General features: G+C 45.5%; 1 protein-coding gene across 6 annotated transcripts in view; it reads right to left on the bottom strand.

Moving 5' to 3' along the window:
- The window catches only part of ELMO1 (engulfment and cell motility 1), a 526,001-nt gene that overhangs the window by 404,794 nt on the left and 95,590 nt on the right, over positions 1–25,617 (bottom strand). For 5 of the 6 annotated variants that reach the window (XM_025464640.3, XM_049093813.1, XM_035698402.2 and 2 more), the window contains one exon: positions 22,827–22,965. The exons of the other annotated variant lie outside the window; for it this stretch is intronic. In XM_025464640.3, coding sequence (XP_025320425.1) covers positions 22,827–22,965 — 139 coding nt within the window. Of the gene's footprint in view, positions 1–22,826; positions 22,966–25,617 lie in introns of those variants that run through there. 6 annotated transcript variants of the gene reach the window in all.

Here is a 25,617-nt window from a genome sequence, read left to right on the forward strand (position 1 = left end):
CTTCTCCATGTTAATCGGTTTTCAGGAAGACCTACCAGTCCAGCCCCCTCCTCTTTTTTGCATCTCAAAACTGAGATCTAAATGACACGGCTGGATGTCAGCTTTAAGTTACATTAAAACAACAGATCAGATCAAGAGAGCATTGCTACTGACGTAGGGGAAGGCATCTAAAACGACAGCTCCCAGAATTAGACTTCCTCGTCGAGGTATCATAGAAGAATTTCTTAGACTTTTTTTTTTTTAATTCGGGTCTGATTCATAGATTTAGAACCAAAATTGAAAAGACAGACTATGGGGTACTATTATATTTAGAATATTTTCCTCGTCGAGGTATCATAGAAGAACTTCTTAGACTTTTTTAAAATTCAGGTCTGATTCATAGATTTAGAACCAAAATTGAAAAGACAGACTATGGGGTACTATTATATTTAGAATATTTTTCAGTTGGATATATGAAAGGAGTACAGACCACGGGGGAACTTAGAGATTTAACAAAGATTACAGAAAAGCTCTCAACTACCGGTGAGAAAAGGAATCACAGTTAACTGAACACAATGCACCCATAATGCAGCCTTCGGCGCTTAAAATGGACGTTACGTGAGGATGGGGGCTGTTTCCATGACCCGCTTCCCACACCTACCCCCCTATTCTTCTTGTTCTAACGGAGCATTGGCCCCACCACCCAACGCTAGATCCAACAGCCTTTCAGTTCTCAGCTCGCATCAATGCAGCCACCTTATTGGACACTGTTACTACCACCTTCTTTTTGAAACCCTCTTTCCAGAGCTTCTATGGTATTTCCTTCAGTTTCCTACAGTTTTAGCCAATAAACCTTCAATAAAACCCAAGAGATCCTTCACTGTTTCTCTTTTGCCTCTGGCAACCTAACTCCAAATTTCTGTTCTGGTCTCTTCCGCTTTTACCTAATCGGTCAGTTCCTCATTCACTTCAACTGCCCTGAGCATATATAGTTCTGGCCCCAAATCCTCTCTTGCAAATCTCTGACAGCTTGCTAGATATAGCATGTCACTCTCCTGCAGGCACCTTACTAAACACACAAACAAAAAGCATCACCCTCACCCATCAATCTGCCCCAGCAATAGCACGGCCCCAAAGCTGCCCCACCCCCACCTCGATGTCTTGCTGTCAGGGCACCACTACTGCTAAGGTCCATCATTAGCCTTCATTCCTTCACTCTTCGGGTCGACTTAGTTACGAGGCTATGGAGCTTTTTCATATCATTACTTCTCATCTCCTAACTACTCTTCTAAAATACTGACACTCAGGGCACCTGGGTGGCTCAGTGGTGGAGCATCTGCCCTTGGTTCAGGTCGTGATGTCAGGGTCCTGCATTGAGTCCTGCATCAGGCTCCCCGCAGGGAGCGTGCTTCTCCCTCTGCCTCTCTCTCTCTTTCTCTCTCTCTCTGTGTCTCTCATGACGAAATAAAATCTTTATAATAAATAAAGTAAAATACTGACTCCTCATCCCAACTCCTGCTATCAGACACACTGTCCCCTAACCCCATCATCTTTAACTCTCTCTGCCTCCCTAGTCTCGGTGCTGTTCCTGAGTCAGCCCTTCATTACTAACCACTCACCACAAATTTTCAATCAAATGCTTCACTGGCACATCAAACTGTGACTCCTCTATCTTCCGTTACTTCCTACTCGACTTGCCTACTTTGGACAGTTTATTTTTTCCACATACGTTTCTAGAGAATTCGTCATTGCCTTCCCCTTTCCTTTACCCTATTTTGTGTTATACACGTTTACACTGAGTCTCATCATTATTTCCCCCACAACCTCTCTCCCCTTCATCCTTTCCAGACCTTACCACCACTTTTGTTAAGAGTTCTCAGGACCCCATTACCAGATCCTTGCAAATAAGTCTCCACATCCCCAGTTTCTTTCTCTCCAACCCCTCCACTGGCCATTATCAGACAAAATTGGACTTTCCCTATAAACTTTGCTCAGGTCACTCTTTTTGCTCCAATATCCTCCACAGAGCCCCACTGACCACCGCCTATGTGGCATAAACCCCTTAACTAACTTGTCATCCAAGGCCTTCCACCATCTGGGCTCAAGCAAATTTTCTACTAACGCTATACATGTTGCCCATACTTCTGGATTCTGATTCACCAAAACAAAACAAAACAAAACAAAACAAAACAAAACAAAAAAAAACCCACTTCCATACTTTCACTTTACACCATTTGTTGAAACATCCTTCTCCTTTCGGTTCCAACTCTAACCATGAACTCTTACTATCACTAATATCCACGTCAAAGCCTTCTCCTGCAAGCACATGTCCCTGATCTCTCCAACTACGCAGGTCATTCCCTCCCTGTACTTAGCACATTAAATAAATCACTCCTAAAAACTTTGTATCTGGGCAGCCCAGGTGGCTCAGCGGTTTAGTGCCGCCTTCAGCCCAGGGTGTGATCCTGGAGACCTGGGATCGAGTCCCACGTCAGGCTCCCTGCATGGAGCCTGCTTCCCCCTCTGCCTGTGTCTCTGCCTCTGTGTGTGTGTGTGTCTCTCATGAATAAATAAATATAATCTTCAAAAAAAACAAAACAAAACAAAACTTTGTATCTGCCTTATCTTCTTGTCCCGTGAGAATTCGACATCTTACTTCATCTATGTTAATCTTCTACAGCCCTGGGAAATAGTTGCCACAGTAGTCAGGTGCTAAGAGAATCTAAAAGGAGACTCAATGCATTTCTGGTCAATGGAAAAACCAAACATTCACTTTCTGTTAAAAAATAAACAAACCAAAAAAAAAAAAAAAAAAAGAAAGAAAGAAAGAAAAAAGGTTGACTATAAAGCAAACTGTTCTGAAGAACAGCTTGGATTCATTAGCGCACATCCCCCTTCCTCTCATGTAAACTACGCTGGGTGGCTCTAAGCAGCTGCTGGCTCTAAGTTGTGAGACACATGTAGGCTGCACAGACAGTTTGGGAAGGGGTTATGTGATTCACGGCTCAGAAGAGCACTGAGCAGGCTAGCTGACGAGTGTGATTCAACAGGTGATAAAACAGATACCAGCCAAATGATTGTCACCATCCGTTAGCAAGGTCACACAGGTGAGCGGCACTATCATAAACAGGACTGAACAAGATACCCCAAGCAGAAATGTCTAGTCTGGTGTCACCGCTTTTCCCACTGCCTACATACAGCCTTACTCTGACATTGAGCTCTTGGCGTGACTTAAATTCCAAGCCAAACACTGGCTTGGAACGCTGGCCTATGTTTTAGTTAACATTTGCTCAAGGCGACAAAAGATGTTTCTGCCTATCTGCCCAGATCGCTAAGACTCGGGAGTAGGGTGACACCTTGATAGCTTGCAATGGACCCAATGAGCAATTTGTCTTTCATCTCATTGAGAGCAAAGGCTCAGGAGAAAAGAAAATTTGGTCTAAAAGGCTGAAAACTGGTTCTTCTCTTTGTGATTCCAGGAAACCCAAAGGAACTAGAAATAAAATTCTACACTCCATTGGAATAAACCTGAATTTGGAATATTGAGACAAAATTATTTGAACTACCTGAGTGTGTTTTCATGACTTAAAAAATCATACCTGGGGCACCTGGCTGGCTCAGTCACTAGAGCGTGTGACTCTTAAGCTTAGGGTCATACGTTTGAGCCCCGCATTGGGTGCAGAGCCTACACAATTTTATTTATTTTTTAATCGTAACTAAATTCCTTAAGCGTTTTGTTTTGAAGGTCAAAACTATTTTCTTGGACTCAGCAGTGAGCTGAGATGGGAAGAGTAAGAATGTTTTTAAGGATAACCTGGAGGGTTAGCCAGTTATCAGATTGCAACATGCAGGGGGATCAGGATGGCTGGAGACTACCACGCTCTCTTCCCCCTCCCCTTAGCAATAGTGAAGTCATCTTGCAGCATACAAAAGTATTTCTTCACTTTATATTATTCTGGGAAAATCTTCATGTTGGCAGAAATACTTTTATTTGTCAAACAAAGTATTCATTTCCATATGAATCTGATTGGCAAAGTACTATGTGCCAACAGTTATATTCAAAGGGTAGCTTTTTCTGTTTTTTAAGATTTATTCCTCCTTTTTACTTTTAACTCTTCTTCTCCAAGAGAATTCCTTGATTTAATTCAATCTACCAAAGACAGTAAGCCCGGATAGCAAATTTACTATACAAAAAGTTCTGTTTATGTACTTTTCATAAATCACCTAGATTTTTGAGAATGGCCAAGTCCTCTAGCAATTCATTTTTAATCTGTCTCTGGCAACACTCGCTTCTCTCTAGTCCTTAAAGTGGGTGTAGGTCCTTTGCTTTCCTTTTTATCGTTTCTCCCTTGCCTTCAATGAAATGCCAGGATCATAAATTCCTGAATCCATGCGTCCCACCCTGACTCCGCTTCTAAGGTCTGCTCCAGCGTTTCCAATAACCCTTCGTGTGGATCCACATGGATCCTGCCACCCTTACAAGCTTAACACTTCATCTTCTTCCTTACTAAACCAGATCTTCCTCTTGGCTCCCTTTTATCTCTTAAAAAAATTTATTCTCCCACTCAAACCACATGGTTCCTTTAAAGCATCAGAGAACCCCACGAAGAAATATCCTTGGGAATCCCTGCTTATTAATTTAGGAGGGGGGCAGGGTCCAGCCTGCCTTGAGGCTCCTTCCCTGGAGACAGCCCCGAGGTTCCCCACATCCATGTGTCCTCCTTGACATGCCTGTGAGGAGCACAATTAAATATTAACCACCTGTTCCTATCCGTTGGCACCTAGGCACCTAGCCTGGAGGCTCACTGGGCCCAAATGCTCACCTCGGGGCTCTTAGGTCTGCTGTTGCCTTCGCACCAGCCGGTGTGGGCCGGCGGCCCCCCAGCCGACGAGAGCACCTGGGCATTGTGGCTGCAGCTCTTGCCTCTGACATTCACTTCTCAGGCACACACTTGTCCTAAAACAGACATGCCCCAGAAAAGAAAGCCTGGCTTCACTGAATGCGCGTTCATTTTAAACATTTTAATGACCCAAGAGGGGGGTGGAAATGCTTCTGAGATGACATTAAGTTCACAGACACCAGAAAAGCATTTAGAATGCTGAATTTTTATCTACTCCAGCTTTTCGAGATCTTCTCTCAACTGGGAGCTTTCGAATAACTTTAGGAAATGACTTCCTGGGGGCGCCGGGGTGGCTCAGTCAGTGAAGCACCTGCCTTTGGCTCAGGTCATGATCCGAGGGTCCTGGGATCGAGCCCCGCATCAGTCTCCCTGCTCAGTGGGGGAACCTGCTTCTCTCTCCCCAATGCTTGTGTTTCTCTCTCTCTCTCTCTCTCTCTCTCTCTCCTTCTCTCTCAAACAAATAAATACAACCTTTAGAAAAGAAAATTACTTCCTGGGCTTGAACCCCAACTCCCACAGCCCCGGGTTTTGTAACCTTAGGCTTAAGACTTCCCTCAGGGCTTCCTCTTCCTTTTCTGTAAACAGAAACTGTCCCTCGCACACTGCAGTGTCGTGAGGATGACTTGAGATGACACGTGTAAATCCTCAGAGATAGCACCTAGGACAGAGCACGGCTCTGCACGATGTACCTGTGAACAAGCTCTTGCAATTCTCGTATCCCCTTTGGACACTTTGCAGGCACTTTCTCAAAACGTTGGTTAAATAAATACACGGATGGATACCCAGTTCTTCTTTCCTCCTCGAGGGACCCTGGCCCCATGGCTGCCTTTGGCTCTCATCTCCTCCTGTCTTTCACTTCTTCAGCTCATTTTCATTTCACTTGCCAACCTGAATATCCTTGCTTTGGAGGCAGAGACCTCCTCCGAGACACCTCTGTCACTCTCAGGCGAGTGGCTGCGGGATCCCCACACCACATGCAATTAATGCATACAGTCTGATTAAGAACCTATCTTCCTTTTTTCAGACTTTCAGCTTCTTTCCCTTTCTTCTGGTCTCTTTCTGACTGCCGCCAAAGCTCAGGCAGGAGCTAAAGATGGAACACAGCAAGAGCAAAGCAGAAGCAGTCCTCGGTCCCCACCATCCATCGGCTGTCCATACGGCCGTCGCCTGACAGTCCTTTAATTGCAAAACTTATTGGCCACAAAGACTTAAAGCTTTGTGGTCCTGGACTATTAAAAAGCCTTTCTCCAGTGCTTTAAAAGAATGTGACAGATGCTTTATTCTGACACTTTGAGGCGATACAGCACAGCACTTGGGATTTCACTTTGCTTTTATAAGTGGAAATTCATTGAACACATTCTGCACAGCAGTTATGAGTAATGTTGGCCCAGAAAGAAAAGAAACCCAGCTTCCACACGTCAGGACACCTCTGAGAAGGGATACGCATGTTAACTACGACTTAGCCTACAATATGATTTGGAGAAACTTTAATGTACGAGAACCCGCCTAGTTCCCGGAGGTGCTTCCTGACATTGTGTCAATGACACCAGTCATCTTAGAACAGCTATATTTCCCCCCCAGTGAGCCCTATAACTACTCTCCGTGCTTCGGAGCTCTATACTTTTAGCATAGAAGAATCTGATGTGCTGTAAGGGGTGTGTGTGCTTACTCTGTTTTCCTAATAGCAGCCTAAATAATCTGAAGGAGAATGACAAAACCACCCTTTTCTGGGGGCAAATTTAGCTGGTTCTTGGAAAGCAAGTATTTTGACAATAGTTCCAATGTGCAGCACTGACACAAGACTGCAGTAATTGTCAGAAGTGACAAAGGGACTCCCAATGACACCTCCAAAGTAGTAAAATCACGTGTATCACATTAATATTAAAAATTGAAAGATGACAGGCTATGCCACCTTTTTCTTGACAAATGATTCGTTTCAAAAATGGTTTCCTTATAATGACTTGTTTCAAGCTTCATGAAACTAATTAAATATTACATTTCAGCAAGATCAAGTACAATCTTTGTGTCATAAAAATCACTGGACTGCATAGATGAGCAAAGACATAAATAATTAGCACTCTCGTGTGTTAGCGGGTTAAAGACAAGTGAAAAAAACCTCTCTCGGTAGTCTGATACACTTTTCTCCTCAGCAGAAATTGTATTTTTCTTCAGTTTTAAGGGAAACTGCTATTTTAGAAAGTGACAAAAACATAAAAATGAACAATGCAAAAATAAAGTACTAATGATTATCAATTATCTTTTGTCATTCTCCTTCATCGTCCTTGACTATTTTATATTGTCCTAATATGAATGTCGCTAGAGATACAAGAAACGAATTTTCCCCCCAGATTTCAATATTGCAGGCAGCAACAACAATTGATTTCTTTTTTTTTTTTTTAAGATTTTATTTATTTATTCATGAGAGACACAAAGAGAGAGGCAGAGACACAGGCAGAGGGAGAAGCAGGCTCCATGCAGGGAGCCCGACGTGGGACTCAATCCCGGGTCTCCAGGATCACACCCTGGGCTAAAGGTGGTGCTAAACTGCTGAGCCACAACAATCAATTTCAGAATCCCTATATCCCTCTCCACTTTCTTTAATGTCAGTCATCTCCAAGAGGTACACCCACACGACCCTGCCCCGGCTGGCATGCCATTTTACTCCACCACACACTTGGAAGCAATGTGAAATGAGGGATTCACACTGCAAACCAATTCAGGCAGGCCTTATGGTCTGCCTACCTTCACGTGAAAGACTTATTTGTGTTAAGTTCATAGGTGGAAGGTCAACAGTACCTGTGTGCATGGTTTAAAATTTAAAAGGCAGGGGCCCCTGGGTGGCTCAGTCAGGTAAGCGTCTGCTTCAGCTCATGGCTGTGGTTTAGCCTTAGATTGTCACTGTCCCATTCCTGGCACCTATATTTGAGAATTGAAGCCCATGTCCTTCCACTGCTTGCTGGCAGCTGTCTTAGCACATCCATTACCTTTTAAGAAAGGAGGATGAATCGGCATCAGTGCACCCGCTCCCAAAGGAGTAAACTCAGGACACAGCGGAGAGAGTCAGGAAGAAAAAGCCCGGGGGCGGGGGGGTGGACAACACGACTCAAAAGTGAACTCACTTCTTAAAACTGCCCTTACCACCAGTTCCTCTCAGTGTGCTTTTGACTGCTGTCTTCTATCCAGTCTCAGTTTCTCTGCAGTTGATAAACCTTCATTATCCTGTGTTTAAACTGGACCTGAACCTTACTTTGCCTTCAGAGCTTTATCTGGCTTTCTGGTATCTGCTCACTGGTCTGATAATACCCTGTCCACGGGTTGACAGTCATTTCTGTTTATCCTACCGAGCCTATCTGCTTTGTAAATTTTATCTGTCTATCTATATATGTATATTTTTTGAAGATTTTATTTATTTGACAGAGAGAGAGAGCATGAGCAGGGGTGAGGAGCAGAGGATGAGGGAGAAGCAGACTCCCCACTATGCAGGGAGCCTAATGTTGGCTAATCCTGGGACCCTGAGATCGTGACCTGAGCTGAAGACAGATGATTAACTGACTGAACCCCCAGGCACCCCAACACTGAGCCTTTAAAATATATATATATATATATATATATATATATATATATTTGAGAGTGGGAAAAAGCCCATGTGTGTGCAATTGGGGAGCGAAACAGAGGAAGAAGGTCTCAAGCAGACTCTCCACTGAAAACAGAGCCCATTGCAGGGCTTCATCTCATGACCCATGAGATCAGGACCTGAGCCAAAACCAAGAGTTGGACGTCCAACCAGCTGAGCCCCAACACTGAGGCTTTTGAGGTCCAATGGAAGAAGCCTCTGTGCTCAGGTTCCCTTCTCACCTTATGCTCAAATCCACACCTCCAGACCTCACTTCGCTGGAGTCGCCTTCTGTCTCAGGCTATTTTAGCTCAAACTCAAACCTTACCCCAAAACTCTCTTTCTCGATTTTCAACTTTTACTCACCTTCTTCTACTTGCTAGAAAATACGCTTGCAATCAAGGTTACAGCTTCCATGCCCTTCCTTTCACTTGTTCGTCAGCCCTAACAAGTCAATCTCACAGGTGAATCTCTAAACCTTCTTCTTTATCCTGCCCCCAGGTACAGAGAAGCAATTAAAAATAGATGCTCGGGGCACTTTTGGTTGAAGGTATAGTAAATGCAAAGGCATAGCTAAATACCATGTGGCATACAGAGGAGCCAACAACATCATGCACGAGTGAGAGAGAGGGAATAAAGAGGCAAGCCAGAGGCAAAAGATGTCAAAGTCCTATAAACAACTCTTGATGATTAGGACCCATCATGAGTTTTTTAAGCAGGAAAGTGACATAATGAAATGTGCATTTTCTAATGATAGGTGAATGCACTGGAGGCCAAGAGACCAGTTGGGTGGACAAATTGGCTAGTGTACTGAAACCCAGAGAGAATCTGAAAGGAGGTGCAGCCATATAGATTGCCTTATTCTCCTTAACCCATTTATAAGGTTCTGGACTGTGAGTCCACTTAAATATCCCTTCAGTAGTGTTTTCTATCATGATGGCTGTCATCACCATTTGCCCAGCTATTCCTACAAGAAATCTTGAAATAATCTTCCACATTTCTCTCTCGCTTGCCCTCAATGTAATCTTCTTCTACATCTGGATGAGACATATGTTTCACTTCTTTCTGTCTCCCATCACTATCCTAAGCCACAGCATATCACTTCTTGCCTGGACTATTGCGAGGACTGTCAAATTAATCTCTCTTATTTCATTTTATTTCTTGCAAAACATAAAGAGAAAGACAGCAAACAGATTTCTCCTCTCAACTGAGAATTCAGTTTAATTGAGCAAAAATGAACTTTAGAATTCTGCTTTTCCTGCTGAAGATGAATTGCAGATTTTAGGCTGCTTTCTAGTAGATTTCAGCAGAGAAATCTTCTAAAAGTACAAATCATACCATGTCGACCCCCTGCTTATAAACCTTCCTTTTGCCTTTGGCTCTTGGACAAAGTACTAAGTCCACTCAGCTCCTCACAGCAGAGCCTTTACTCCTCCAACCAGCAAAAGCCAGAGCCCCTGTTCCCTCCTACTGTGGGGTTTCTCTTCAATTTCAGAAAGGTAAGATAATAGCCAAGATCTCCTCAAATATTGCCTCTCCATAATTCATTCCATTCTTTATTAGTAGGACTGCCAATTAGACATAGGACAAAATCTCTTAATGTAACTTTTTTCTTTTTTCTTTTTTTAAAGATTTATTTATGATAGACATAGAGAGAGAGAGAGAGAGGCAGAGACACAGGAGGAGGGAGAAGCAGGCTTCATGCAGGGAGCCTGATGCAGGACTTGATCCCAGGACTCCAGGATTGCTCCCTGGGCCAAAGGCAGGCGCTAAACTGCTAAGCCACCCAGGGATCCCCTCTTAATGTAACTTTTAAACACAATTAGCATTCGTATATTTCATTCATTCATCTTTTGGGCTATGTTCTGGATGAATTCCTCAATTTCATCCTCCAAGTTATCAATTCTTCCTTTAGCCAAATCTACTCTAAGGTAACTTTGTCGATGCACTATATTGTTTTTATTTATCTTTTGTATTTTTTTTTTAAGATTTCACCTACCATATGTACATTTTCTATTTCTAAGGTTTCTAACTGGCTCTTTCTCATATCCATATATTCCTCAATTTGTATCTGCCTACTTGGTGCTCATAATCTCCTGCTTGAGTGAATACTATTCTCTCTCTTTTAAAGTTCTGCCCTTGGGGGATATCCACCACACTTACACTGAAGTCCTCCCTTGTTGGTCTCGCTTCCACATTGCCCAAAGAGAACAGAGCAGCAGCAGCAGATGTGATAAAGAGGGGCCAGTGACAGGCAAATTCTCTGGGGTAATGGATTGGATAGAAAAGCTGAGGGAGACAGTAGAGCCTAGGAGGACACAGTTTCAGCTTCAGCAAACTGGGTGTATGTTGGCATCTATCACTAAGAGGAGGAAACATGAAGATTCTGAAGCAAAACTGCATGGGTTGTGGAGGAAAAGGAGCAATAAAGACAGTTTTGAAGATGCTGAGTTTGTGGAGCAAGGGACATATAGATGGGTAAGGAAAATGAGCTAATAGGTAGTTGTTTATATAGGTCAGGAGGTCAAGAAAGAAATAAGCCAGAAATGACCAGCATCCTATGGTGATGAGGCTGAAAAATTCAAACAGATCACCATAAACTTGTCCCAAGAGTAATGACCCATCCACAATCATTTTGAGTTTTTTGTTGTTTGTTTGTTTATTTTTTTTAGAGGTGGGGGGAGAGAGAGAGAGAGAGAACCTCAAGTAGGTTCCATGTCAGTGTGGGGGCCGAAAGCAGGGCTCGATCTCATGACTCTAAGATCATAAGCTAAGCAAAACTAAGAGTCAGATGCTTAATGGACTGAGCCACCCAGCACCCCCACAATCATTTTGAAAATGGATATATCTCATCTCAAAGCCATTTGGTTGTCTTTTGGCTATGGATGGCTTTGAACGAAGGACAAAAATAAATCTTCATAAAGTCAGCTAACAAAATGTAAGAATACATTTAGAATGCATGGTGGGAGCAAGGAAAGGCATGTTCCTCTCACCATGGCCACCCCCGCCCCCCGCCTTTGCAGAAAGACCTCCCTGCTGAAATCCATGGAGAAAGGGAACTAAAATCTGCAGTTCATTTTCAGAAGGAAAAGTGGAATGCTAGAGTTCATTCTGCTCAATTAAACTGAGCTCTTGGTTGAGAGGAGAAATATGTTTGCTGTCTTTCTCCTCCAAAGCATGTCAAACTCTGTTTTATGAGGTTAGATATACTCCATCACACAGGGAAAGAGAGCTAAAGCCAGAAAGGGAAGTAGCCTGGTCACTTCTTTTAAAGGAAGTTTAAGAAATAACTGCTATAACACCAAATCCAACAGGTGCAAAAATCAGATGAGGAAGGACTATTCCTGTCACAATGTCATTTTACCTTATCATGACACCACAAAAAGCACTAGTGTAGCATCACATGGGCTTTGTTGCGTCTTTGTTGCATGGAACAAAAGGAGATCTTACCGGTGCTACATTTGTACCCTCTGAAAGCAAGGAGACGGGAAGAATTAGTAGTTCCTGATGAAGGTATAAGGCACTTGCTGAGGGTTACTGTGGGAAGCAGAGGGGTCACCAGCCCAGACAGTCAGATGTAAAGGGTCTCACAACGGTGATTTCTGAATCTGGGTCCCTGGGCATTAGCAGCACCATGGAGCTGGATAAACATGGGAAATCACCTACAAATAATCCACTCTGTCTGTTCAGTATGTTTCATACACAACTCCAACAAAGAACCAAGCTTGGGAACCACTGATTTAAGCCCCTCGAAAGAGAGAAATTTGCCTATTGCCCAGGGGACATTTGGCAACATCTAGAGGCATTTTTGGTTACTACGAGTAGGTGAGAGAATACCACTGGTACCTAGTGGGAAGGCCAAGATACTGCTTAACTCCGACAATGCACAGGACAGCCCTCACAACTAAGAATAATCCAGTCCAAAACATCAGTGGTGCTGAGGCTGAGAAATTCTGATATAATCCAACCACTCGGGAAAGAACAGTCCAGGAAAATCACATGACTTTTAATTTTTGCCATGAAAGATTGGAACCTCCCATTCCAGAAATTCAGTCTCATTTTCCTGATTCTATGGGATTTTAAAATTGTTTATTGTGGTAAACTACACATAACATAAAATCTCCATTCTTAACCGTTTTTAAATGTACGATTCAGTGGTATCCAGTACATTCCTATTGTGCATTCTGTGTGCTATGAGATCTTAAAGTTCCGAATTCAAAACTTTCTCTTTAGAGCTCAGCTGTCATTTTAGTTCGCCAGGCTATCAATATTTAAATGCCATAGGAATTATGGGTTTTCAGGCTACAGAATTGGCTTAATGCACTGAAGGGGACATTTGTATTATTGGTTCCAATTTTGCCTGGAACACAAAAAGCTTGTTCTCTTCTATGTACCACTCTCAAAAATTCATTATTGGCTTGTAACGGTTACCATTAGTAAGCAGAGCTTTGAGTGATTATCTCACTGAATCCCCACAATGCCAGGAAGGATGTATGAATATTGCCAATTCTTCCTTACAAAGCAGGAGACTTGTCCCCAGTCACACAGCTCTTAAGTGACAGCCCAGATTTTGAGTCCCTATCAGTCTACCCACAGTCCATGCTTGTAAGCACCAAGCCAAACTGCCAGCCTCAAAAGGATGTCTCTTTTCAGGTGGGCTCCTTCTGCAGTAAGCCAGGCCACTTGCCACATTTTCCTTAATTTTTAAAAAAAATACCACCTTTGCTCTCAGAACACAATGGGTCCCCAGAAATCCCATCATAAGTGGATGGAGCAAGGCAAGTGGCAATCGTGTATGTGTCTGCTCAGATCAGGCTGGTGGGGGGGGTGGCATTGGAGAGGGGGCAAAAGAGATGAAGAACTGGAAAAAGAACCACCAGACAAGTGAAAGATGTCAGACAAAGAAAGACAAATACTACAAAATATCGCTTATGTGTAGATTTTTTTTAAAAAAATCAAACCTACAGAAACAGAATAGAAAAGTAGCTGGGCAGGAGCGGGGGGTATTGGAAATAGGGAGACATTGGTAAAGGGATACAAACCATCACCTGTAAGATGAATAAGGCCTAATGTAAAACTTGGTGATTATAGTTGATGACACTGTATTGTATAATTGAAATTTGCTAAGAGAGTAGAACTTGAATGTTCTCACACAAACACGCAAAAGAAATATGTGAAATGATGGATGTGTTAATTAACTCGGTGGGGGAGAACCCTTTCACAGTATATTTGTACATCAAATCACCGTGATGTACACTCTAAATATCTTATAATTATATATGTTGATTATACCTCGACAAAGCTGAAATGAAATTTTTAAAAAACGAGCTACCAAACAGATTTATGGTTTAGTAGAAATTGCCTCGGTTTTAGTGTCATGCAGTGCTGGATTCAAATCAGTAGCTTCCTAGCTGTGTGACCTGAGGCAGATTAATGAACTTGTGAACAATTACAAAATAGGGAGTCTACAGTCTGCCTTGTTGGGCTGTAGTAAGGACATGAAATACTCCATCAAGGCATTTAACATACTGCCTGGCACATCGTATGTGCTGATCTCATGATGCATGCATGCTAGCATCACTACTGCTACCATCATTCTTATGTACAAAATGAGCAAAAGGTCCAACATCAAGCACAAAAATTTAAATGTGCTTTATGCAATTAATGAGCTTTCAAAAGGTCTTGGGTAAATAAAATTTATACATATTAGATTTTATCTTAAATATACTATATAAATAGGATAGCTGAGGGAAAAATGCAAGCAGTCATTCTGTACATGCTTGCCTAAAAACACATCATCTATGTTTCCTTTAGGGAAATAAAATCCCCAACCATATAGGGGTAAGGGGGTGCTACTACAATTTTTCTGCTTGAAGATTGAAGACTATCAATGTTTTACTCTCATCCATCCTGTTCATACTTCAAACCTAAAGTAGTTGCACACAGAAAGAAAAGTCAATGTAAGGGATAACACACAAATGTATGTAAAGCCCAGACTGACCACCAGGAGCATGTAATCTACTCCAAAAGTCACGTTAAAAAAAAAATGTAAGTAACACTTACATTTAAAAAAAAAATGTAAGTAACACTCTGCGCAGACTGAACTAACTGAATAAAAGCTACCGGCAAAGGAGAAATTAGAAGGATGGAGAAACAACTGCATGACAACACCTACACAAAGGTTCAAGTATGATGGAGGCTCTGGGCAGTGCTTGGCAAAGCCAGATGTATAGGAATGAAGAGCTGAAACTGCAAGAGATGAACAAGTACATAAATGTGCAAGGACACACTTTTTTTTTTGCAGGGACACACTTTTAAAGGGGCAGCTTCTTCTATAAGGCAAGATGGTACCTGAAAATCGCACACAGTACCGTAGATGCCTTGAACCCTGGATAACATGAAGGGAAATCATAGGAACATGAAGGAGGAACAGGAAGTCAAGTTAAAAAATCTGACCCAAGTTTCAGGATTACTCAAGAATCATCTCTATGACTTTTTTATTTTTCAATTGTGGTATACTCTCTTCAAACAAAATCTTTCCCAAAAGCATCACAAAATGACACAGGTCAATACAAGCTGTGCTGTTGCAGACCTGAACGTGGAGAACCCAGAAGAACATTGCATACCCCTCACCCCAAAAGCATTTGAGAAGGATTGAGCTAAAAAGCTGAAAATCATGCATCTCTCCCCATCGTCCTTCTTGGACCTGAACCTGAGGCATAACAGGTGTTAAGTCTTCCCAAGTGTTTGTCTGGTGTACAGGTAAGAGAGATGATCCAGGCCCCTTGCCCGCCCAGGTGGCCTATGATAACTTTTTTTCTGAGTAGAATTGGGCTCTATGTCCTTGTATGGACAGGATGGAGTTTGTACTTGGAGCCATAAGCAACACATTTCATCCATCCCTCTTCTACATGAAATAACTTCCAAAGGTTGGTTAACACCTATGAGACTGTCTTTCTGTAGATTTCCATCTGGGCAGTTTCTGTAGGTACATGAAGGTTTATATAGAGAAATAATGTATCCAACAGAGAAGAACTGGTGACCTGCTAGCAGTGCACTTGATGAGCAGTTATTACTTAGATAGAAGTTACACTTCAAGCCAAGAGAGAACATAGAACCTAGACAAAGAGTATCAGGAGTGAGCACATGGACCAGAAGGCTAAGCACTGAGGCTGGGACAGATTTAGAAAAAAAGGAGAAAGGCATGGCATCATGAAGGGAACAACGCCTAATCAAGACAAGGGGGGAGAATCTCAGAACCACAGTTAATGAAGGGAAGGATGGGGTTTCAAGAAGATAAGAATGAGTAGCTCTGCAGAGTATAACCAAGAGAGCGAGGCCAACCAAGGCAGAGTGAAGACCACTTGATTTAGCAAAGCAGAGGGCACTGCTGCCCTGAGAGGGCAGCTCCAGGGAGAGGAAAGATTAAGTAGATACTGATGCAACAAATATACTGACAACATGTAAATCAACTTGGAATTGAAAGGGGCACCTGGGTGGCTCAGTGGTTGAGCATCTGCCTTTGGCTCAGGGCATGATCCCGGGGTCCTGGGATCGAGTTCCACATCAGGCTTCACGCAGGGAGCCTGCTTCTCCCTCTGCCTATGTCTCTGCCTTTCTGTCTGTGTCTCTCAAGAATAAATAAATAAAGTCTTAAGGGGATCCCTGGGTGGCTCAGCGGTTTAGCGCCTGCCTTTGGCCCAGGGCGTGATCCTGGAGTCCCGGGATCGAGTCCCACGTCGGGCTCCCGGCATGGAGCCTGCTTCTCCCTCCTCCTGTGTCTCTGCCTCTCTCTTTCTCTCTGTCTATCATAAATAAATAAATAAATCTTAAAAAAAAAGAAAAACTTAGAATGGAAAGACAAAAAAATAAAGCACACACCAGCAAGAGAACTCGTAGGTCAAGAGAAGGGTCTCCCAAGGTAGGAATAGAAAAGCTTATTGGTGAACCGCCAAAGAGACGAAGGTTGGGGCAGACCAAGCACCCTGGGAAAGAAGCAGGACCACCCTTCCCTCCTCTGCCAGCAGTGGGGGAGCAGAGCTGCCAGGAATGCTGGTGAGGGGGCAAGGACTGGAAGAAGGGATCACGGAGAAGTTCTAGGGAGCCCGTGAATGTTCCACAGCGCAAACTGGCTGCATGTGCAGTTAGAGCTCCCCCCTAGAATATAAGAAATAGTGAAAAGGAATAAAGGGGAAAGGAGAAAAAATGAGTGGGAAATATCAGAAAGAGAGACAGAACATGAGAGACTCCTAACTCTGGGAAACAACCTATGGGTGGTAGAAAGGGAGGTGGGCGGGGGTGGGGGTGACTGGATGACGGGCACTGATGGGGGCACTTGATAGGATGAGCACTGGGTGTTATGCTATATGTTGGCAAATTGAACACCAATAAAAAATAAATTTATATATAAAAAAATAGAGTTCTCCCCTATTGCTAGATGGTGCCTCCCACCCTAACTCTTCGGTTGTCTCTCCTTCCTAAACATTAAGAACATTAGGTGGAGGGCAGCCCCAGTGGCTCAGCGGTATAGCGCTGCCTTCACCCCGGGGCATGATCCTGGAGACCCGGGATCGAGTCCCACATTGGGCTCCCTGCATGTAGCCTGCTTCTCCGTCTGCCTGTGTCTCTGCCTCCCTCTCTGTGTGTGTGTGTGTCTCTCATGAATGAATAAATAAAATCTTAAAAAAAAAAAGAACATTCGGTGGAGAAAGGAGAACGCAAGGGAACTGTCCATGGTGAAGAGCAGGTAAAAAGGAAAACCAGTGCATCTCATTTTCTTTACTTTAAAAAAAAGAATTTATCTTTTTATTAGAAAGAGAGCAAGAGAGGGAAAGAAAATGAGTGAGGTGGGGAGGGGCAGAGAGGGAGAGGCAGGCTCCCTGCTGGGCAGGGACCTCCCCCCACCCCCAGGCACTGCGGGGCTGGACCCCGGGATCGCTCGTGACCTGAGTGGACGCTCCCCCACTGAGCCACCCGGGGGGGCCACATCTCATGCAGTTGTGCTCACACCGGCAGCAACCAGGGCAACCAGGTGGCCTTCACGGAGCTGTTGCTCTGAGCCAGGCAATGTCCTTCATTGTTTTCACGCATCTCCCCTCATCTTCACAACAATCGTGAAAGTGGAAACCGATGATGTCAGCTTTACAAAGTCAAGGTACTGAGGCTGGAGGAGGGTATGTGGGGCTCAAGTGTGAGCACTCTACCCCTGGGCCGACCTGCGGCGGGGAGGTCTCCAGGCTCTGGGCGGAGGAGTGAGGCTGCTCAGCCGCAGGAGGGGAGCACAGGTGGGCAGCAGCCCTTCGGGCTCCATGTGCCCCCCACAGCTGCCCCAAGCGCCTCTCGGAGGGCGAGCACTCAGCCACCCACCACACAGGTCACAGCAGAAGCACGAGCGAGCGGCTGCACCAGCTCACGTTCCCACCCACAGGGCAAGAGCCTTCCCCGTCCACATCCTCCCAGCACTGGCTCTTTCCCATCTTGTTAATTTTCACCCTTCTCCCTGGTGTGAGGTGGTATCTCATTGTGGCTCCAATTGGTATTTGCCTGATGGCAAGGGATGCGGAGCACTGGATGAAGAAGCTGTGGTCTCTGTATACAGTGGAATGTTCCTCAGCCATTAGAAACGACCAATACCCACCATTTGCTTCGACGTGGATGGAACTGGGGGGTATTATGCTGAGGGAAGGAAGTCAATCGGAGAAGGACCAACATTACATGGTCTCATTCATTTGGGGAATATAAAATATAGTGAAAGAGATTAAAGGGGAAAGGAGAGAACATGAGTGGGAAATATCAGAGAGGGTGAGAGAACGTCTGTCACATTCCCTAACTCTGGGAAACAAACAAGGGGTGGTGGAAAGGGAGGTGGGCGGGGGGTTGGGGTGACTGGGTGACGGGCACTGAGGGGGCACTTGACGGGATGAGCACTGGGTGTTAGGCTAGATGTTGGCAAATTGAACTCCAATTAAAAAATATACAAAAAAAGAACAAAGAAGCCGCGAGTGAGAGCCAACACCTGCTGACAGCCACCAGGTTGGTACCGCAGGCTCCACCTGTAAAAAAGCCCTTAGGGGCTCTTCCTGCCAGAGTGCAAACATAGAAATGGCTCCTCACAGTTCAGAAAGAAGACAAAGCAGTCTTCTCCATGCAGACATCCCCCTGAACCACAGGGGCATTGTTAAAGCAAGGCTGGGCAGACATGATCCCCCTAGTCAGGAAGCTTCCTCTTCCAGTTAGTCATAATTAACCCTTGACCCACTGATCAAGGACGGATGGTTTTCTGGGCACTAAAGAAGCAGCACTCCAAGGTGAAACCATCTACAGACTCATGCATGACTCTTTCTCATGAGCCCCTGGACCATGAGGTGTGGGAGCCCCCGCATCAAACTCACTTAGTGCTCATCACACAGTGGACGAGGGGCCCCATCCCTGGCCAAAGGCATCCATGTCTCTGCAGCCAGGCTGGGACTATGCATTTTTCGTCAGCTCCCTAGGTGATTCTTCGGCACACTCCAGGTTGAGTCAGACCACTGGTTTCAGTTAACAGAGAGTGACAACACAAGTGGAAGGATACTCAAGGTTTTAGAAGACCATAAGATAGCAATGCCCAGCCCAACTTCCAGAAACAACCTTTTAGTGGCATAGTAGCCACTCAGGCTAAAAAGGAGCAAAGAGCCTTCTGAACAAAGGTAACACGCCATAGGAGAGAGGCAGAGGCAGGGTTTGTGACCCTCACTGAAGAAGGCAGAAATTAGAAGAAAACCCAAGTCACGATCATTTCTCAAGTCTTCACTGCATGTGCAAACACACTTCCAATCCTTGTGCCAACTTCAGACTCAAGAAACAACACCTGACACCATCAAGAAAAAAACACCTGACACCAGGACTGCCACTAGTTTCTTGCTCCAACTTCAGCACCCGTGGGGTGACCAAGACCTGGGATTCTAACTCTTTGGGTGGGTCTCCATAAGGCGATGCCCACAATTTAGCCAACTGTTTAAAAATTCAGTCTGGAGTGTAAATGAGGCCTGGCTTTGTGTCCTGCTTCGTTAACTGGCAAATCACTTCCACGAACCTCAGTTATCTGCTGCGTTTGTAAAACCAAGAATAACACAAGGAAACATCATGTGCCTTCTGATACAATGTCCCAAGAAGGACACGACAACATGTCTCTGGCATTTCACCCCAAAATGCAAAACCTGGGGGGAAAACAGACAGAAACTCAAACAGAAGGGCATTGCACAAAGCTGTCCTGTGCCCCACAAAATTGTCAAGGTCACAAAAGATAAAGTCTAAGGAAACTACCAGATCAATGGAGACCCAAAGGGACAGGACAATAAATGTAGTAATACATGATCCTGGAGGGATTTCAGACTGTAGGGAGAAACACCTATAAAGGACCTTATTGGGACAACTGAAAATCTTGACTATGGCCTATGGACTTTGAATTAGATGATAGTTTTGAACTAATGTTCAATTTCCTGGCTTTTATAAAGAGACTATGGTTATGTAAGAGAATGAGTCTGTTCTTAGGAAAGATGCACTGAGTATTTAGGTATAAAGGGGGGCGATGCCCCTAAATCACCCTCGGATGGCTCCGAAAAAGGATATATATTAAAAGGAGAGAAAACGGATGAAGTCTGTGAAGCAAAATATTAATAATTAAAGAATCTGGATAAAAGGTAGGCAGAAGTTCTTTGTACTATTCTCACCATTTCTCTGTTTGAAACTGTCCTGATATTAAAGTTACTCCTCAAAACCATCAGGCCATGAAATAACAAGGAAAGACTGAGAAACCAGCAAAGGCTGAAGGAGACCGAGGAACCATGACGACTATATTACAATACAGTTGGCGTTCCTGGATTAGATCCTGGAACAGAAAAAGGACATTAGTGGAAAAACTGCTGACATCCAAGTAAAGTTTGAAGTTTAGTTACCAGTCATGTGTCATGGTTAATTTCTTAGTTTTAAGAAATGTACCGGGTTATATTAAGATGTTAACGTTAGGGAAAACTGAGGGAAGGGTATACGGAAACTCTCCATATGATCTTCGCAATCTTTTCTGTAAATCCAACACTGTTCCAAAATAAAAGAGATGATTTTAAAAAAGTATCAAGGCGCACAGCAAAGGCCATCGCCGAAGGCAAGAACAGGACACTGACTTCACAAACCTCTAAGAATGTGTATCAGGGGCTGCGGTCTTACAGCAGAGGTTCCCAAACACCTGGGGCCACGGAAGAATGAAAAGGAAATAATTCCCTAAACCACTGACCTAGAATCTCTTGGCATAGGGGCCCCAAGAACACTTAAATAAGTGCCCCAGGTGATCCGGATGAGACTCCGACTTGGGCACCAGGTATCCAGCTCAGCACTTCTCAAACTTAACTACCCACAGCAATCCCCTGGGGACCTAGCTAAAAACGCAGATTATAGGTCAGGAGGTCTTGTGGGGGCGGGGAGGTTCTGAGACTGCATTTCCAGTGGGCCCCCAGGTGAAGCCCAGACCAACTGTCCCCAGCCACAGAAGGCAAAGCCACAAGACCGAGGGGCCCAAGCCCACGACACTGGAACATCACGCCAGCCCAGGACCGCCACGTGGATGTGAGAGGACAGCTTCTCTTTGAAGCCGTTGGTTCTCTCGGTTGTAGCCGAACCTAATCTAACTATATTTAGTCCACACCAAGTAGTTCCAGACATGTTTTAAAATTCAACTCCTATCCTCTTCTTGAACAGCACATGAAAAAGGACATCTGTTACCTGACACAAAGGTAGAGAAGACGACCGGGTGGGCTTCTCTATCTGCACGGGTTGCTTCTAGAGCCTGGCAAAAACTACCCCACAGAGCAGTTAAAATGACAATGATGAGCTGGACTGATGACACCTTTTCTGACAACAATCCTAAAATGTTACCCTTTCTTACATTCACTCTCAAGCTCAACTAATTCTGATTTGACCTTTATCATTTATTTTAATGAGTCTTTTGCATCCGCACAATGCCATACAACTCTTGCAATATTCTTCAACCAGATAATAAAATCTGACCAGGGGCAAAAAAATAAAAAAAAGTGTAGATCATAATCATAAAATAGTATTGAGACCATAAATACAAAGTGGAGTTGCCATGGTACCCTAATTTTGAAAATGTCAAGGGATCCCTGGGTGGCGCAGCGGTTTAGCGCCTGCCTTTGGCCCAGGGCGTGATCCTGGAGACCCGGGATCGAATCCCACGTCGGGCTCCCGGTGCATGGAGCCTGCTTCTCCCTCTGCCTGTGTCTCTGCCTCTCTCTCTCTCTCTCTCACTGTGTGCCTATCATAAATAAAAAATAAAAAAATTAAAAAAAAAGCCATCTAGATGTCTACATTATTTGCCTTATGAAACCCTAAGTGTACCCTAATTTTGAAAATGTCAAAAGCCATCTAGATGTCTACATTAGTTGCCTTATGAAACCTTAAGTGTACATTAAGTCTCAGCCTTGTTTCCCCCTTAAATCATTTGCTCTGCAATGACATAAGCAACTTTCCTGAGATAACCTGTAATCAAATCCAACCAAAGCTATACTGAAAGACTGTCCAGATCCAAGGTAAAGGATGTCTTTAAAGGTCAGGGCAAAATAAAATAAATAAAATAAATAAAATAAATAATAATAATAATAAAAAGGTCAGGCCATGTAAAAAAAATCTTCTGGATATTTTTTCATTCAGTAAATATTTATTGAGTATTTATTACATGCCAGACAAGACACTAGACACGCAGTACATTTTACACTAATAATAAAATTATAATTGGTATAATTGGCTGGGATGCAAGAGTGAGTCCTTCTATACGGAAATAATGATCTCATTATTAAGCTGTTAATATAATGCACTTGTTGGTTTCTGCAAAAATCGAAGGGGAAAGTGAGTCAGAAAATTAAGTTTTGTGTTGCCTGTAATAAGACAATCTGCACATATTCATGAGCCCCTGCCAGGCAGGGCTGGGACAGCCTCCGCTGTGTCCACCGCGCAGAGCCCAGCCCACTGGGCCCTCCCGCCTCTCGCAGCCCCAGACACAAGCCCTGTATTGACACGGTCCAAGGGGATGTTGAACGAGCATAAAACCCCCATCCATCGCCACTGCATGCGGTACAGAAATCACACTACACTGCAACTATTATTGCACAGATTTTTCAACACAGACAGAGAGAGCAAAGGGGGTGGGGGGGTGGGGGAAGAGCTATCCTAAAGAAGTCTGGGAAAATTCCCAAGCAGAAAAAAAGCCTGAAAATAACCTGCCCGAAAGACAAAAAAAAAAAAAAAAAACAAAAAACCAAAAACTGGCCGCGGGCATGACTGACCTGATCGATTTCCATGAGTTTGGGGTAGGCCCCCGGCCATTCGATGGCCACCTTGACGATGTCCGCGGGGGGCGGCATCCTGAACCCGGGGAGTCCGAGGCTGGCAGGACCCGGATCCGACGGCCGCACGTGTCTACACCTAGCGAGGAACGACAGACAAAAGGAAGACAAGTTGCTCGGTGCCGATGCAGGGCGAATTCTGCTTCATCACTTCCTGTTTTCACTGGTGGTTTAGGTCTGAGGAGCGGCTCCGGGTGCAGGAGGCACACGGGCACCGCCGCCCCGCCCCGGCCCCGCCGTCCACGCGGCCCGACCCCGGCCCAGGCCCAGGCCCAGGCCCCAGCGCGGGTGCGACCCCGGGGCACAGCTCGGCTCGGCTCCGGCTCCGGCTCTGGCTCCGGCTCCCGCTCCTCCCGCGGGCTCCTCGCGCTCAACAGTCTCCGGAAGAGCCGATTGCCCAGGAAGTCAGGGCAGGAAGCCGCGTTTCTTTCAAGTGTTTTCTGTGTCACCAATGGAGCCCCGCACTGATGCAACCAGGATGCAACCAGGATGTCGTGAGCGAGGAGATGGGCCCGGGGTTTGCACACCTGCACACGCGCGCTCGGTGCCGCGTGCCCGAGGCCGGTATTCTGTGTCACCAACAGAGCTCCGCACTATAGCAACCAGGGTATCATGAGCAAAGGAGACCTGCCCCAGAGTTTGCACACCTGCACACGCGCGCTCGGTGCCGCATGCCCGAGGCCGGTATTCTGTGTCACCAATGGAGCTCCGCACTGATGCAACCAAGATGCAACCAGGATGTCGTGAGCAGGAGACCTGCCCCGCGGTTTGCACACCTGCACACGCACGCTCAGTGCCACGTGCCCGAGGCCGGTTTTCTGTGTCACCCATGGAGCCCCGCACTGATGCAACCAGGATGCAACCAGGATGTCATGAGCAAGGAGACCTACCCCGAGGTTTGCACACCTGCACACCCGCGCTGGGTGCCGTGTGCCCGAGGCCGGCTTTCTGTGTCACCAATGGAGCTCCGCACTGATGCAACCAGGATGTCGTGAGCAAGGAGACCTACCCCGGGGTTTGCACACCTGCACACGCGCACTCAGTGCCACGTGCCCGAGGCCGGTATTCTGTGTCACAAATAGAGCCCCGCGCTGATGCAACCAGGATGCAACCAGGATGTCGTGAGCAAGGAGACCTGCCCCGGGGTTTGCACACCTGCACAGGCACACTCGGTGCCGCGTGCCCGAGGCCAGTATTCTGTGTCACAAATAGAACCCCCCGCACTGATGCAACCAGGATGTAACCAGGTGTCGTGAGCAAGGAGACCTGCCCCACAGTTCGCACACCTGCACGTGCGCGCTGGGTGCCGCGTGCCTGAGGCCGGTATTCTGTGTCACCAGTGGAGCTCCGCACTGATGCAACCAGGATGTCGTGAGCAAGGAGATCTGCCCCGAGGTTTGCACACATGCACACGTGCGCTCAGTGCCGCATACCCGCGGACGGTATTGTGTGTCACAAACAGAGCTCCGCACTGATGCAACCAGGATACAACCAGGTGTCGTGAGCAAGGAGACTTGCCCCGCGGTTTGCACACCTGCACACACACACTCAGTGCCACGTGCCCGAGGCCGGTATTCTGTGTAACCAATAGAGCTCCACACTGATGCAACCAGGATACAACCAGGTGTCATGAGCAAGGAGACCTGCCCCAGGGTTTGCACACCTGCACACGCACACTCAGTGCCACGTGCCCGAGGCCGGTATTCTGTGTCACAAATAGAGCCCGGCACTGATGCAACCAGGATGCAACCAGGTGTCGTGAGCGAAGAGACCTGCCCCATGGTTTGCACACCTGCACACGCGCGCTCGGTGCCGTGTGCCCGAGGCCGGTATTCTGTGTCACCAATAGAGCTCCACACTGATGCAACCAGGATGCAACCAGGATGCAACCAGGATGTCGTGAGCATGGAAGGAGACCTGCCCTGAGGTTAACACACCTGCACATGTGCGCTCAGTGCCGCATGCCCGAGGCTGGTTTGTGCACTGCGCCGTTGGGGCACAGCCAAACCCCGAGGCAGAGAGGGCGGCCTTCCCACCTGGACCTTGAATTCTCCCTGGAATGAACAGTGTGGCTTTCTCGAAGGAAGATGATCCCCAGCAGCCTCTCCCAGATTAGCCCAGTTCTCTAGGATGGTTGTTTTAACTTAGTATTTTCCGATGGGTGAGATATTCATATGATGCGAAACATAAATGTTTGTGTGTGTGTGTGTGTGTGTGTGTGTGTGAGAGAGAGAGAGAGAGAGAGAGAGAGAGAGAGAGAGAAAATATAGTGTAGCATCTCCCTCCTCTTCTGGTTGCACATCCCCCCCCCATAGCCATGTTTACCCCTATGTCTCCAGCTACCCAGTTCTTGCGTGCCCCTCCAGAAAGTCTTCGCGTGTACATAAGGCAGACGCAAAAATATATTACATCCCCCCCCTTCTTTATAAAAAAGAGGCAGCATTCCATACCATTTTTTTTCACGTTGCCTATCTTCTAAATCTTTGGATATCAGTGCAAATAAAGCAGCCCGGCTCCTTTTACAGCTGCATAGTAATTCTCTAGATGGAAGTCTCCTATAGGAAGAGTTAGTTCTCTATCATCTGGGTGCTCAAGTGATTTCTTACTCTTAGCTATTACAAATGAGGCTGTGGTGCGTGGCCTTACGCATGCATCATTTTACGCATGTGCAAGTACCTCCTTACAATAGCTCCACAGAAGTGAAATTGGTAGGTCAGAAACATATGTACTT

The sequence above is a fragment of the Canis lupus genome, chromosome 14 (assembly GCF_003254725.2).
Source record: "Canis lupus dingo isolate Sandy chromosome 14, ASM325472v2, whole genome shotgun sequence".
Lineage (NCBI taxonomy): Eukaryota > Metazoa > Chordata > Mammalia > Carnivora > Canidae > Canis > Canis lupus.